The 16,000-nt window shown below is 39.4% G+C and overlaps 1 protein-coding gene across 3 annotated transcripts; it reads right to left on the reverse strand.

Annotated features, from left to right (window-relative positions):
* Window positions 1-1,119: 1,119 nt before the first annotated feature.
* Window positions 1,120-10,319, reverse strand: misp (mitotic spindle positioning). 3 transcript variants are annotated; one of them, XM_077202861.1, is made up of 5 exons: window positions 10,250-10,319; window positions 5,945-8,303; window positions 5,053-5,294; window positions 2,154-2,192; window positions 1,120-2,072 (listed from the first exon to the last, which is right to left on the reverse strand). In XM_077202861.1, the coding sequence occupies exons 2-5, from the start codon at window positions 8,163-8,165 to the stop codon at window positions 1,986-1,988; spliced, it is 2,589 nt and encodes an 862-aa protein (XP_077058976.1). In that variant the 5' UTR covers window positions 8,166-8,303; window positions 10,250-10,319; the 3' UTR covers window positions 1,120-1,985. The 3 variants fall into 3 exon arrangements, with proteins under 3 accessions (XP_077058976.1, XP_077058975.1, XP_077058977.1); XM_077202860.1 differs by lacking the exon at window positions 10,250-10,319 and adding an exon at window positions 9,295-9,473; XM_077202862.1 differs by lacking the exon at window positions 10,250-10,319 and adding an exon at window positions 9,295-9,419 and having other exon boundaries at window positions 5,945-8,297.
* Between the last annotated feature and the right edge of the window lie 5,681 nt (window positions 10,320-16,000).

Genomic DNA, 16,000 nt, shown 5'->3' on the forward strand with positions numbered 1-16,000 from the left:
ATGGGAAACACACGAATCGAGGAACAGCTATGTTGTGTGAAACTAATCTAATCATTATAAATCAAACAGTTTATCCATAAATCTTGTGGAATAACAAACACTAACACCGGGAGAGCCGCGATCAGATTGGGTTAAAGTTACTCAGTGGTAGTTAGGCCGTCGATTAACAAAATGCTGAAATATATTTTAAAGTATGTCAGTGAGCCCCCGTCTTGTCTTTAAACGTCTTATTTTACGTTAAAACATGTGCATTATGAACAAAGAACCGTAATTATTTCCAACTTCCAAGCAATATGTGTTAATGTTAATCCTGTCGACACTTAGTTGTGAATGGGGTCTCCACACTGCTTGATCCACGCACATAATATCTCACCTTGGCTTTTAGATTGTCGGGAAGGAAAAAAATTACACTCCCCGTCCAAACTTTTAGGATACTGGGTATCAGATTAGCACAATCCATACGCACAACGCTTCGGCATGTTTCCCTTGCTCGAAAGCTTGCCAGACCTCCCGCGCCTAGTTACGGTTGCTAAAACACGATTGGCCAGTGGCGGTTTTCGGGCGTGGCTTAGCGAAGGGTCAATTGTCCTTTAATTAGTGGGATGAGAATATTGGTGGAACTTGTTAACATAGAAGTTAGCAAACAAGTCGAGACACTCGACACACAGATGTGTAATTTTATTGTTTTTTATCTTTTTTTTTTTTTTTACACAATTATAGACTAGTGTTTTCCAACTTTTTTTTTTTTGTCTTATGTATCCCAACAAATGAATAAGGCTGAAGTACACCTTCATAAACACCAAACAATTAGCTTAGCTCATATATACTTATAAAATGAGTAATTATTAATGTTATAAAAAAGAAACAATAAAAAAATAATACTGTGATTTTAAAACCGACTCAGCAAATAAAGCCCTATTTACCTTTTCATTATGTTTGATTTCCTTAAAAGTGTTAAAACAAGTTTTATTCTATTTTTGTTATCTCTTTCGCGCTCTCAAAATTAAAATCTTTTGCATTACCACTGGTTGGGAATCACTCTCCAGGCCCTTGAATCTTGTAGCAAATCTTATATTCTACAAAAATGTAATAAATATTTTTGACTAAATGAAACATCTCTACTAAAATCAAGCATTTTATTATATCTTTTTAATAATAGTGTATTATCATTATTGTTTTATTAGGTTAACAACACAGAATACATTTATTAAGTTAATTTTGATAACAAAGCGTTAACACAACTCCTCTGAGTGATGATGACATAACTATTTCTAATCTTAAAGTAGATAGTCAATATTTTTCTTTAAAAAAAGAACATTTACAATACTGAAAAATCTCCAGAGTACCTTTTTTGAAAAAAGCAAGGTTATTACATTATTTCAAAATGGACACCACTTTGTTAGATCAACAGGCTTGTGTGTGTTAATGAGGTCATGTCCAAGTCCAGATTTCTTGGGCCCTCCTCTTTACAAGGGACCCGGCTCTGTGATTATACTTTTCTTAATTTGTTTTATTCCTCATATAAAAAGCAAGCTGACCTGTCCATTTAAGCACTGATGAAGGTCATTGACTAATCTGCAGTACAGTTTGATGTTTTATTTTCATTTTTTTATAAATGTGTATTTTTATAAGAATAAAGGATGTTAAACGTTACTGTTAATATACTGAGCGGAGAAAGAGATAAAGAAAGTTTTCATTATTGAATTTGCTAGAGCTTCTCAGCAGAAGCGAATGCATACAATTCACCCCAAGCAGGCAAGAAGCTCTCCACACCTACACTATTTCCACCATGCCAGTTGATTCTAAACAGCCAGCAAAACTGTGAATGAGATGCCCATCCATGTTTCACGTTCATTGACTTTATATGGTGATGTGGCACAAGTAGTGTGTCTGTAAGTGCAATATGGTATTAAAACTAGTCCATTAAGTTATTCTTGTCTGAAGATGATTTCGGGTGTGCATCCTGTTATGTCGATGATGATTCATTAGCTCTCCTGGTTGGCGTACATGCCCGCCTCCCACTGCAGGGCTCGTTGGTTTTTATGCCTTGTTACACGGGTGGCCTCTACGACCTGCGGAGAAACCACTGTTACACAACATGATCAAATTGGATCTTTGTCAGAGGGCACTTGATATAGAAAACCTTGTCTCACCTCATTGTTTACGGCATCAACAGGTTGGATCCCAGCGTACTAAGAGACAATGAGGAAAGACAAATTATAAAGATAAACATTTTAATCGTCTCTAAATACATTGTTAAAACTGTATCTATTGTGTATATATACATTTTACTAAATATATTATATTATTCAAAGATATATTACTTTTTTTTCTTCCTTGGATTTGGGAATAACATTAAAGGGATAGTTCACCCAAAAATGAAAATTACCCCATGATTTACTCACCCTCAAGCCATCTTAGGTGTATATGACATTCTTCTTTCAGACTAATACAATCGGAGTACAAAATACAAAAAATGTCCTGGCTCTTCCAAGCTTTATAATGGCTGTGTATGGCCATTTAAGTTTTAAAGTCCATTAAAGTGCATCCATCCATGATAAAAGTACTCCACACGGCTCTAGAGGGTTAACTAGCGATAACTAGCTTCCGGCAGACGGCCGTACACCAGGCGCGGATTTATGGGTGGGCCTGGGTGGTTCTGTGGACATGGGAATGTCAGATTGACAGGTGGCCCAACCAATCAGATTAATAAAAACAACAATAGTTAAACATCCAATTAGTACTGTATGTGGTGTATTTTATCTATAAAACATACAGCTCCGCGCCTGTGCTACCATAACGTAATCAATTTTGGTGACGTGGGGATCAGGCTAGGGCAGAGGGCAAACTACGGCCATATACGTCCCGCCGAACACTTTATATGATATATGACAAGCGCTGAGCGCGTCCAACTCTGGCTCAGCGCCAGCCAACGCGCAAACGCACAGTTTGAATCTGGCAGTTATGTCATGTCACTGTACATATTTTGTCCAGACTTTGAGAGGAGACGAGGCTCATTGTTCACATGAACACCATGACTTGGAAAGACAAAGACTAAGGGCCCGTTCACATATCGCTTCTTTTGCGCGCTCAAGTTTGTTATTTCAAATGTACGCGCTCATAATGGAAGCGACGCGGTCGCGACAGACTTAGTCAGGCGTCTGATTGACTCGTCAAACGCGTGCGTTTCGACAGCTAAGGGGTGCGCGATTTGCCATAAAAGCGGATGGGTTTGCCATTTATTTCGATAGTCACTTTAGACATTCTACAAGTAACTTTTCAACTACATGTCAACTAACTGTAATTAGAGTATTAGGAGGCTGCAGTAGACAATCAGTAGACTGTTAGGTTACTGTTAGGTGTTTGGGTTCGGGTTAGGAGAACAAGTTGACTTGTAGTTGCTAAGTTACTTATAGAATATCTTTTGGGGGACCAACAATATAAAATGTTAGCAGATATTAGGCAGACAGTCTACTAATACTCTAATGACAGTTAGTTGACATGTAGCTGCAAAGTTACTTATAGTTAGTAAAATGTCTAAAGTGGACTTTCGAAATAAAGTGTTACCAAGCGGCGATCTTAACGTGCGCTTTGTGGTCACGAAAATGCGCGGTTTTTGCATCAAAGCGCGTGTCCTCGACGTGTGATCTGCTATTTAAATTAGATTGTTTCTGTCTGCAGGTGTTTTATGCCTCAGAAGTGTTTTTGTAACAAGAAAAAAAAAACACTCTCGGTTTCACGTTCACTGTTTTTTATTTCAGCACCTCAGACAGCCCCCTCCCTTCGTTCGAGACACATCTCGCAAATTTTCCAGTTGTAATTCTGGTAACACTTTACAATAAGGTTTCATACATTCTTTTTTATTTTTTTGATGCAAAAACCACAAGTCCTGCATGCTTTTGACAGGTCAGTGTGCAATCAGATGCCTGACCAGGCGTTTATGAATACTTTGGCTTGCCAAACGCATGTGGTACAGGCTGCAGCGCGCTAGTTTTTCCAGGCGTGCCTATATGCCGCGGCGAGATGAAAACATCTCAACTTTTCAGAATTTCGCAAGCGCACCGCAGGTCATGTGACAAAAACCAACCGGTCAGCTTCGGCCTTTCCGTAACAACTTCGAAAGCTCGGCCGAACAGCTGATCATAGCTGTACAGGGCGGTTTTTATTTCTCATCTCAATAAATATAGCCTATCTTGTAGTAAAGCTAATACAAGGGCTAGAAATCCTTTGCTGACACCCTAGATTCATGCCCACCTCGACTTAATCCAGGCCCACCCATTTGTCACGTTCTGCATCCGCCACTGCCGTACGCATCGATTTACTTCGAAAGAGTGACCCTTGACCTTGACGCACAAATGTAATGACGAACACAGAAGTGCAGAGGATAGAGCAAAACAAAACAAAACACCAGTCACGAATTAGAAGTCTAAAATGACAATTTTTAAAGAGAAATATTGGAGGAGCTTGAGTTTGTTGCCCTGCCCTGTTTGTTTGAACCGCGAGAGGCGTCAAAGCTTACGTTTCTCCTACATCCTAGGTCATACATCGTCAAGTGTGACTCTTTTGGAGTAAGTCGACTTGCGTAGGCCGTCTGCCAGAAGCTAGTTATTTTAGTCGATGAAGGTTTAAATTTGTTTTTGTTTTCTTACACAAATGCATACTTCTCTTCACAAGGCCTTCATTAACCCCCAAGAGCCGCCTGGAGCACTTTTATCATGGATGGATGCACTTTGATGGAAATTTATACAGCAATTCACTTCCATTACTTGGAAGCTTGGAAGAGCCAGGACATGTTTTAATATAACATGTTTTAATTGTATTCGTCTGAAAGAAGAATGTCATATAAACCTAGGATGACTTGAGGGTGAGTAAATCATTGGCTAATTTTCATTTTTGGGTGAACTATCCCTTTAACGTGATTAAATGATGACAATTTAAATTTTTGGATGAACTATCCCTTTAAGGGCTATTTACTTAGGAGCTTTGTGATATCAAACTGTTTCCTGAAAGAAACATGGTAAATGAGAAATTCAGCAGGCCGAGTTCACTCACTGCACTCTCTTCCAGCTTCAGTTTGACACGTCTATCCTCAAAGTCCTTTAGCAGTGTCTCAGTCAGACCTTTATGGGAGACAGGTGATGACACATCGGCAAGTGTGCTCAAGGGCCTCATGGTGGTTACTCGGGAAACAGTTGGGGACATAGGTTTTAGGCTTCCCCATGGCTGGGGTGTCATAATTGACATAGAGGGCAGTCTGGAACTTGGTCGTTGTGATGACAACTGTAGACTTTTATCTGGAGAGATAAAGAGAGATTATGATAATTCATTCACCTAATTTAACAAGTCATTGGTTTCCCATTTCCTTTTCTCCGGATTACAGTTAAAATGTTTGAATACTGTTTCATGTTTTCCACTGAGCATTTTTAAAACAAATAAATCTGAACATGCTATATATCTGTTGAAATGTAGTCTCAGTTTCATTGTGGATGCAGATTCTGTACTGATAAGTGTACTGTAACCTCAGCCTGACATGAATCCATGGTTTATATGTAGAGGCCCATGCACCAGCACAAATTATTTTGGAAAACAAGACATAGCATGTATGCATTGGATTGTCTGAATAACAGTCTTTAATTTGAAATGTGCATTTACATCCATAAAGTAAATGATTAATTATTCTTCAATGAAGCAGAATGCCATGTCATGTCCAAAGTTCAGAAACTAAGTTGGCAATTCTTTTTCATTCCTTGGTGCTGCTGACATCCATAAACATTTAACACTTAAGTTAATCAGTTAGCTATAAACAAGAAAGTTATGAAATGCATTTGCCTCAAACATTGTACAGAACAATAAGACAATAGACAATAGTGCCTATATGCAGTCCCCCTCTCCCCAGTTGTTATGTTTGCCATGAATTGAGTGCAGTGAGACTGAACAGTTTTACCTGCCATGGATAATCGAGAGACAGAGAAAGTGTCCAGACTCCAGGAATAAGGGTAACTATAATCAGTCTTCTTTTCTGGAATTACAGAATCCACTTCTGCTATGTCCCCATGTGGAGTTTGGGGTGAGAATACAGTTTCCTCACTACTATATAATGGAGACCTGGGTTCAGAGGAAGTAGGCACTGAAGTCATGGGTACTGAGGCGAGTACTGAGAAAGACTCTCTCAGATCTTGGAGCTCTTGTTCACGCCTGAGGTCCTCTTCAATTTCCTGGCGGATGCTGTCTGGGGCATTCTGCATTTTGGGGCTCCAGTTGGTGTGCTCAAGGTGAGATCTACTTGTAGGAGTGTACCAACTATTTTTTGTGGAATCCAGTGGGGACGGAATATTTGGAAAGTGTAATCTGTTCTTTCCTAACATGCTGTTGTCATTTTCTGCAATCCAGGGTGGTTCTTTTTTTGTTCTGAGGTTATTGGTTTGGCTGTCAACACCATTTTCTTTATATACCCTTTCTTTAGAATGGTAGTTTTCCTCAGAATATGCACTCATTTGGGCTTGGTTTCCAAAAGTGCTGCTGTCAGTGTTTCTTTGAACCATAGATTCATCAGGATGCCGATGAGGACAGCAAGGTGAAAAAAACTCCTTTAAATCTGAGATGTCACCTTCATCTACTAATACAGGTTGCTCTGTAATCCACATGTCATTTTCAGAGACGGCTATTTGCTCTACATCATTTGAGGGACTTTCTCTTAAACCTGTCCTCATAGATGTGATTACAATTTCATTGGGTTGTGAATCAAATGACTTCTTGTCCTGTACTTGGTTCTCTCGAATATGGTGACTTGAAACACTCTGTGGGTTATTTCGCTGTTTCTCAAGTTGAAGCTCTCTCTGAATAAGGAAACTCACTCGGTTTGTTTCTTTGGCTTTTGCAGATTTTACCTGTGAAGACGACAGGGTCAGAATCGGCTTTGTCCTAATCTCCACCATCTCTGAATTGTCTGAGCGCAAGATACCCCTTGATCGTCGTAGACTCTCTTCACGTTGTTGGGAAATTCTGATTTCCCTTTGAATGGGAGTCTCATCTGCACTAAGCATTGTAAAGCTACTTCCCATCTCTGAAATGTAAGGTTCGTTCGAAATGCTCCAATTATTGGGATAGCCTCCACTTCGGTCACCAAGACCAGAAGCTATGGCACCACTCAGAACACCATCTTCTGGATCCTCAGTCACAGTTACTGTCTTTACTTCTGCCTCTTGTTGTGTTGCTAGTGGGATCTGCGTCTCCTCTAGGCTGTTCTCTTTGCTTACTTCTTTAGGAGTGAAGATGTTGGCTGTTGAGGACAGAGATTGTCCTCGCAACTTAGGGGAGTAAGGAAGCTGCTGAGGGCTCTGTAGGTAGGGGTTCTGTTTTGATCTTTCCATCATTAAAAACTGCTTTCGTGCTGCATTGAAATCAATTTGCTCATTGTCTATGGTGCCAGGCTCAACCCTGACCTGTTCGGTCTTTGCACTCACTGGTTTGTAGCGTAGACTAAACCCATCCAGGAGCCTATGTGGCATGTTACTGATGTCCAGATTTTCCAAGGCACTCCACTGCTCTTTAAGGGCAGGGCTATTCTTGGGTGCCTGATTTCGAATTATCTCAATTCGATCTTGATTTTTCTCCACTTCATTCACTGTGGAGGCATCCTTAACTCTGTAACGGTCATCTCCGTTAGTTTCTTCGAATAGCCTTCCAGGTATCTTTTCATCTGTGTACGTCTGCAGCTTAAAGGTGCTCTTCTCCTTCAAGGTATTCAGTTTGGCCTGTCTTTTTGGAGAAATCATGTAGACTTCATTCATCTCTGCTTCTGGGCTTGCTGGGTCATCTACGAAGGAATAGAACCCAACATGTGAGCCTGTGCTGCTGGCAGTTCCAGGGCTGTCGGGGTTGTCCTCACTGTCACTTCCATCCTCAGACACAGACACTTGTCGAGCCTGGACCATCATGTCTGGAGTGCTTTTACCACTGCCAGATGACCCCTTCAGAGTGGGCTGCATGCCTGTTACTGTTATGCCTTCCAAACTGAACCTGAAAGAGTCATCGTCCTGACTGCTACTCCACGTGTTCTCTAGCGACTGTGGTTGACCAGTAGGGCTCAATATGGAGCGCAAATCTGACTGCTCTAGCTTAGGGGAGAAGGGCTTTATTACCCAACGCTTTGGGTTGCTGGTCATGGGGACTGGTGGATGGTTTGGGGCAGGCCTGGGAAGCAGAGGTCTCAGAGAAGGATGGTAATGGATCACAGCCTGCTCCTCTACTGAGGGGTACGTGCATGAATCATATGAGTTGACTGTCACATTTGATGCCTGTCTCTGGGTAACAACAAAAAAAAAGAAAAAAAGAAAACAGATTTACCACTGGAGCGTGTGGAGAGTAGATGTTTGACACATATTGTGTGTAGTGTGTAAGTAAAAGTGATTAAGTAATAATCTGTATTTTATTAAAATTAAATAATAATATGTAACATACAAGGTATAAGAATTTGAGTCTAATGAGTGAAAAAAATTTACAATGTACATTTAGAACTTTTATGAAACATTTTACACTGATAACATTACACAAAAAGTCATTATAATTTAAAACTGTTAAACATATAATACACAGAGGGACATAATACACTTTCACTTTCAATACACTTGCCCCTTTTGAAAATACACCATAGTTCTTGCAGAGTCACCATGTTTTAACTGTGGTATTATTTTTAATTTCTTTATTTTGTTTGCTAACTCCAAGCTAGCACAGTTTTACAGTAACCGTTATTTTAGTGGAAATTATGTTTACCATGGTCAACTTTAATAGTTTTAAAAACTATAACTACAACTGACATAACTGTTATACAATGCATTACCATGATTGTCTAGAATGAACATTTCCTCAATTTACAAAAAAATATTTCCTTACTATAGTAAAATCATGGTAAATTCATAGTTTCATCAACTCAGTCTACTATTCAGCTGAAAAATAATGTTTCTGTTTGACTTTTTTACAGTATACATTAACCCATCTTCTACTTTATATTGAGACATCTGTCTGTATCTCTGTAGTAAGAATGTACATATTAAATTATAAAAATGCAGTCAATCGGTTATTTAAAAGCTATATATTTTGTGATATTTAATAATTAAATTAAATTGTATGTCTTTAATAAACATATAAGGAAGAGAGAGAGAGAAAAACTTAACTTTAATAATAATTTCTGATGATTTAGTCTAATTTAGGTCTAATAACTTCTGATGACAGAAGTATTTGAAAATGTAAATACATCTTCAGATGGTGAAATAGGTTTAAAAAGCTGTCACTCACCTCAAGTTATTGAAGAGATTTGTAATATTCAATATTTTATATAAAATAATTTATCATTGCGGGAAAAACATTTTCTGGTCTGAGTTACTGCATTTAAACAATAGATAAGACTGTCTACTCTGAACAGGCTTACGTAGTTGTAAGGGAGTTTTGCTTACTGCCAGTGGGTGCCCATGTGTGACATTGTGAACTGTGAACTGCTGATAAACTGATTTCCTGGAAACCGCTGCTCTGCCTATGCTGATTGGCTCAGACTGTTTGAGGGGTGTCCCAAAATGTGCAGAAAATGTACTGTAGCTTTACAGTGTGTTGATCACAGCGTATAATCATGTAAGTCACGTTACCGGGAGTCTTTACCTAATAAAACCATTTTTAAAAAAAATATGTACCCACTAGATTACAGCTTCATTTCCAGATCCAAATGCAATTTCATGATGGTGACCCATATTTTAACAACCATTGATAACAGAACTGCCATGTTTTGATAGATGCTCAGTGGAATACAGTTGAATGGACTCAACAAAAAAGCACAAGTACGAGCACAAGCTGCTCGTTTATTTTCTTTCAGACAGATGCAGTAGAAGTACTCTATAAAAAATAATTGTAAGATACATAACCATATTCAACCTAATCAACCTTTAGTGTAGCAGTGACAATAAAACGGCTAAAAGTAAAAACATTCCCGCCATAAAAAAGATTATAATATTGAGATAAGTACTTTTGTCTTCCAGAAAAACGGAATGTTCAGCTACAAAGTTATACTCTTTTAATGTACTCTTTTAAATATAATGTTTACATTATATGCCACTCTATTCTCTGATTTAGGCATCTTATATATCCTGTCTCTCTTACAAATGATCTCACACCTTTCAAATGTATAAATAAGATTAGATATTTATTCTAAAAAGACTTTCAAAAAAATGTTTTAGCCAAAGAAAAAAGGACCAACACTCACCCTCTGACATCAGAAAGTGGAATCAGAGCCTAGTGTCACATGAAGAAGGCACTTCTGACTTTACTGCACTGACTTGACAAAGTTCAGCTAATATATCATATATGCAAGCACAGACACACCCCACACCCAGACTGAAGGAGTGCAATACTGATAGATTGTGGAATGGGTTTTGAGGAAGACTAGGCACCTGGCAGAAAAATATAAAAGCTTATTACTGATCCATCTGTACACAACCATCTGATGGTTAAAATTAGAGAGGTTTAACGGGCCTGAATAAATTCATAAACATTCTTGTTAACTACGATGTATCTGTATGGACTGTAGTGATGATAACAGTGCAATTAAAATCAAGTGAAAAATAAAAAAGCATGACACTCACATATTACATTCCAGAGTTTATAGCCAAGTAAAAGTCATCACCAGTAACTTGTTAACTTATCATGTAAAAAAAAAGTGTCTATTACAGAGTCCTTTAACCTTTGTGCACAAAAGTTTCTGGGAATTGAAAAATACTAATCCTGACATCTAGTGGATAAGAACCATAAACTAGGGAATGTTAATTGCAGCAGTATGGCAGGGTCCACTTACATGACACCATTTTAAACTAAAACCTCGGGCTTAGCCATCATTTCAGAAGTGAGGGGGACAGAAATGTCAGGTGTAATACCAGTTTTTATCTGACCTTTGTCTAATTGACAGATTTTATTTTTGATCTCATCACTTGCTTTTAATTAGGTAAGAAATAAAATACACAGCTCAACAATAACCACTAATATCTATAATATTTTTTTTAATTATATTTTATGACGATTTTATAAATGATTTATGTACTGTGGATTTGTGCAAGTCCTCATGGATTTTATACAATGTAAAAAAAAATTATCACAGAATAAGGCAGAAAATATACAATAAGTTTAGAAACATAACATTTGTTTATTTGTTTTTGAAAGTCTGCTCACCAAGGCTGCATTTATTTAATAAAAAATGCAGTAAAAAACGTAATATTGTGAAATAGTATTACAATTTAAAATATGTTTTCTGTGTGAATATATAGTAATATAATGTATTCATGTGATCAAAGCTGAATTTTTAGCATCATTATACCTCTATACAGCAGGGGGCTCATGTACAGAAGGCCAAAAGTAACTACGTTGGACGCAAGTACCATGAGCCCCAACAGTCTCAGAGACTGTTTTGCAGTGAATGACTGACCTAGTTTACAGCTGAGAATCGAAGAAATACGTGCAGGAGACAGACGTGCTTGCATGTTGTCGAATCCCATATTACACCTAGAAAAGTGGTCCTCTGAGCTGGGAGGAGTACACTTTTTGGTGTTGAGCCGCAACCCCAACCTCCTTATGTGGGACAGAACGACATCTCGATGTTGAACTGCCAAAAGCTCGGACTGAGCTAAAATCAACCAATCGTCGATATAATTTAAAACGCGAATGCCCTGGAATCTCAGAGGAGCCAGAGCTGCATCCACGCATATTGTAAAAGTGCGGGGTGATAACCTAGGCCGAACGGAAGAACCCGATACTGGTATGCTTCGCCCCTGAAAGCAAACCTCAAGAACCTCCTGTGATGAGGATGGATAGATAAGCAAGCGTCCTTTAAGTCTATTGTGACAAACCAGTCCTCGGACTGAGTCTGTTACACAAATATATTTAGCATAAGCATACTTTGAACTTAAGATGCTAAAACCTGCTGTCTAATTGACGCAGGTCTAGAGTAGGACGCAACCCCTCATCCTCCTTCGGAACAATGAAGTAATGGCTGTAAAACCCTGACTGTCTGCCGGGAGGAGGAACCCCTTCTACAGCTCCATTTGCAGAAGTGTCAGTACTTCCTGCTCCATAACCAAAGCCTGCTCGGGGTCCACCACAGTGGGGAGGACCCCTAGAAATCTGGGCGGACAAGAACCGAATTCTGAACCCTTTCCTATAGTGTGCAGGACCCACTGAGAAATATGTGTGACAGTAATTTCCACGCTGCCAGAAATTCTACTAGGGGAACCAGTCTCTCAAGACTGGCCTCTGGATTTGGTTGAACAGTCACTACGGTGCCCTGAAGCGGCGAACCGGCAGGGAACAACCGGACTGGCAGCGCTGCGACCCTCCTCAGAGAGTCGCACCCCAGAGGGCGCCGAGGAGAAACGATTTCTCAAAACCGTCCCTGCCCCGGAGGAGCCCTCAGAAGCCTGATAGCCTCGTTTTTTGCGACAGGACTTCCTGTCTAAGCTTTATTAGAGATGACGATAACCCTCAGATCTTGCCTACCTCTAAATAGCTTAGTTCCTACGACCCTACTCGGAGGATCATTGGAAAAAGCAGGCACCTCGGCACCCTGACAGGCATCTCTGGCAGGGAAACCGAACTGACTGCTCTACGACCCCCCTCGGAGGATCGTTTGGGGACACTGACACCTTGGTGCCCTGAACGGCGAACCGGCAGGAAAACCGAACTGGCAGCGCTGCGACCCTCCTCAGAGAGTCGCACCCCAGAGGGCGCCGAGGAGAAACGATTTCTTAAAACCATCCCTACCCCGGAGGGGACCACCCTTAGAAGCCTGATAGCCTCGGCGTCAGGGCTTCCTCTTTGTCCAAGCTATTTTAGAGATAAAACAGTCGTCAGATCTTGCATATCACTAACTAGCTAGACTGCTACCGCCACCCAGGTCCCCCTCGATTGTGGAGGAGCCCAAATGGTGATGCTCGTTTTGCACTCTGTGCTGCGAGGAGCTTAGTAGACCGAGACTGCTCCCACCCACCAGTCTCGGGAACATTAGTTTAGTGAGAAAGAGACCTCTGGAACGCCGCTGAATGGTTTATTTCTTAGTTTTTTTGAAAGCGGAGCGTCTAGAAGAACAGACATAATTTACCTTATTTTTCTTTATTTTTAATCAGAAAAACGTATATATATATATATATATATATATATATATATATATATATATTAAAGGTGGGCATAGATTAATTTTTTTAATCTAGATTAATCTCACTGGAATCTTGGAATTAATCTAGATTAATCTAGATTAAAATGGCTCATTTGAATTATGCCGAAGGCATTCAGAATATGTGTGCTACCCAAATAATGACTAAAAGTAAGTCTTTGAGAATAGTTCGCCTCGCGTAGGGATGTGAATTTCTGCCAAAAATGCCATTCGACAATAGAGGAGCAAAAGTCGAATATCGTTAAAAATAAATAAATAAATAAATAAAACGCACAATTACAATGACAGAAAGGGAGGCCAATTTCATCTTTAGCGATTTGTCATCAAACAAACTGTTTATTAATTGAACAAGTAACGTGTTTTCGTCGTTTTTTTTAACATAGTAGGCTAATTGGAAGAAGAAAAACAATAAGAACGACGCAGCTACAGTCCGTTTTTGCATCGCCAAACCAGATGGAAAGATCAAAGAATAATGTCATATGTCATAATGATTTTATGTGAACCTGCCTTTACCGGCAATAGCCTCCTCCTTTTTAAACAAATTAGTTTCAATCAATGTAAACTATTCGTGTGACTATACCCCTGCGCAATACACACACATTACCGCGGGATGGCGGGTGTTCACTTCATAAACTGTAATGGTAGCTTATTTAATCTGTTAACCTTTGCCAGTGCGCCGACGCTCTGAAGCGTTTTTTTTTTTTTTTTGTAGCCTATAAATTAATGTATATGTCCAACGGATAATGTCATACTTTTTAGTAGTGCTATCGTGGCGTAATAATCTGTTTGGTTGTAAAATGTATTACCTGAATGAAATGAAATCGAATGTATCGTCCTGTGGAATCATGCATTCACAGACAGCTTACGAAGATGTTCAACTAATAAATATCTTCATCGCTGGCAAAAATATGATGCATTTGCAGATTTGCTTTCACTAGACTAAACTGTAGCTCTTGATGTTCTTAAATCTTCCTGTTACGACTCCGTGTCGAGTGTGATTGAACGCGCTTCAGACGATTCAGTGCGTGAGGAACTGAACAGATCATTCAGACTGATTCGCGAACCCATTTAGACAGATCTGCCAACTTGTTTGATGAAGTCTTTGAACAGAATCGACTCAAAAGAGTGATTCATTTGTAAATTGAGCATCGCTCATGCCCATAAAAAAGATACAGCGCGCTTTGAATAATCTCATTTAACAGGATGTAAAGGAAAATACCCTGCTGCGCGATTTGCGCGAAAATATAACGATATTCGAAAAAGCTATTTTATGATCCCAACCCAACTTTGAGAATAGATTAACGGCGATATTTTTTTTATCGCCCGATAAGAGTCTCACGTTAACGCAGCACGTTAACGCCGATAACGGCCCACCACTAATATATATATATATGCTTGACGACGCAATCACGCAGAACGTTCCCACCGCGTCTCAACGCAGCTCGAGTTCCCTTGAAAGGGAACAATATTTACTTCGTTTTTTTTAGGTAAATATTTCTTTGCCAAAAATGTGGCAAAGAAACCACATTAAAATGTATTATATAAAATAAAGTACAATGCACAAGTATTTGACTTGACTTGTACATCAACAATGAACATTATTTTAGCTATTTAATAAAAGTATACACTAAAATAATAAAACACTAAAATACACTTGTATTGTAACATACAAATTTATTTCATTTTATTTACAGATGACTGAAATTCCATACATGTATAAAACTTTAAATATTGTGTAAAGCTGGTCAAGTGAGGCTAGTTTGTCAATGTATTGTTGTAGAATAAAATCATTTTTAAAGCCCTAACATACAAGACCTTCTTGAAACATGTATTTGTACAACCTTACCTTAAAATTACGATCCAGGCTGTTACACAGCACCTGCCAGGGAGGCGTGTACCTGAACATGCTGTTCGGTGTGCGCCTGGGCTCGTGTTTGCTGCAGTACTACTTGCTTATTAGAGTTCCACAGGAAAACCCAGCATGCAGTTATCTCAACTCAGTCCTAATGAGTCCAGTCTGTGGAGGAAGTTGGGTTAATGAGAGAGGGGAAAGTGAAAGGAAGAGGAAAATTATTTTCATATAACATAAAATGTCAACAATCACCATATCAAATGTACACATACTCTAGTATGTGTCAGATATTACAATATACTGTATGATACAATATATTTGCAAAATGTTTTTACTCTTAAAAATAAGTTATTCTTCCTCGGACTCACCTCATCTTTTGCAGGCCCATGGATACAGCAAGACCATCGTGTTTAATACCGCTGCAAGATACAGTCAAAGCAGGGCCCGGCCTACCCATCTGTAATTCTCAAGGTTCAGTCTGGTTTAAACTGCATCAGCCACACTTGACACTTTCCCACCCACTGCCAATAAAACTTGTGTTTTGGCTCAATTGCTCTGGTTAAGCCCCTCCTCCAATATGGCTGCATGTGTTGTTTACCGTTCTCAGCCAAAACGAAAGGTATCATCTTTAGCGAAAATGCCAAAAATGTATGTGGGGTGACCTGGCCCATGGTCAAAAATTCAGTGCATGCATGCGTGTCTGTGAGTGTGCTGAGGGCAGGGATACCAGACTGGAATACTGCTATAATCAGCAACCTTAGAACAAAAGCTGAGAATACCCCCCTACTATCCAATAATGCACCTCGTAGTTGCTCTCTAGCCTGGTCATTTAGTCATTGACAAAGGAAGTGACAATGCCGCAGTGGCTCTCAGATTAGTTCTGAATGGCAGCAGAGTGGCGTTCCTCAGGTCTCGCTACTAGGCCCGCAACGAGTTTGTATTTTATT

The sequence above is a fragment of the Siphateles boraxobius genome, unplaced genomic scaffold, assembly GCF_051911475.1.
Source record: "Siphateles boraxobius isolate OS27281-9 unplaced genomic scaffold, OSU_SipBor_1 5, whole genome shotgun sequence".
NCBI classification, from domain to species: Eukaryota; Metazoa; Chordata; class Actinopteri; order Cypriniformes; family Leuciscidae; genus Siphateles; species Siphateles boraxobius.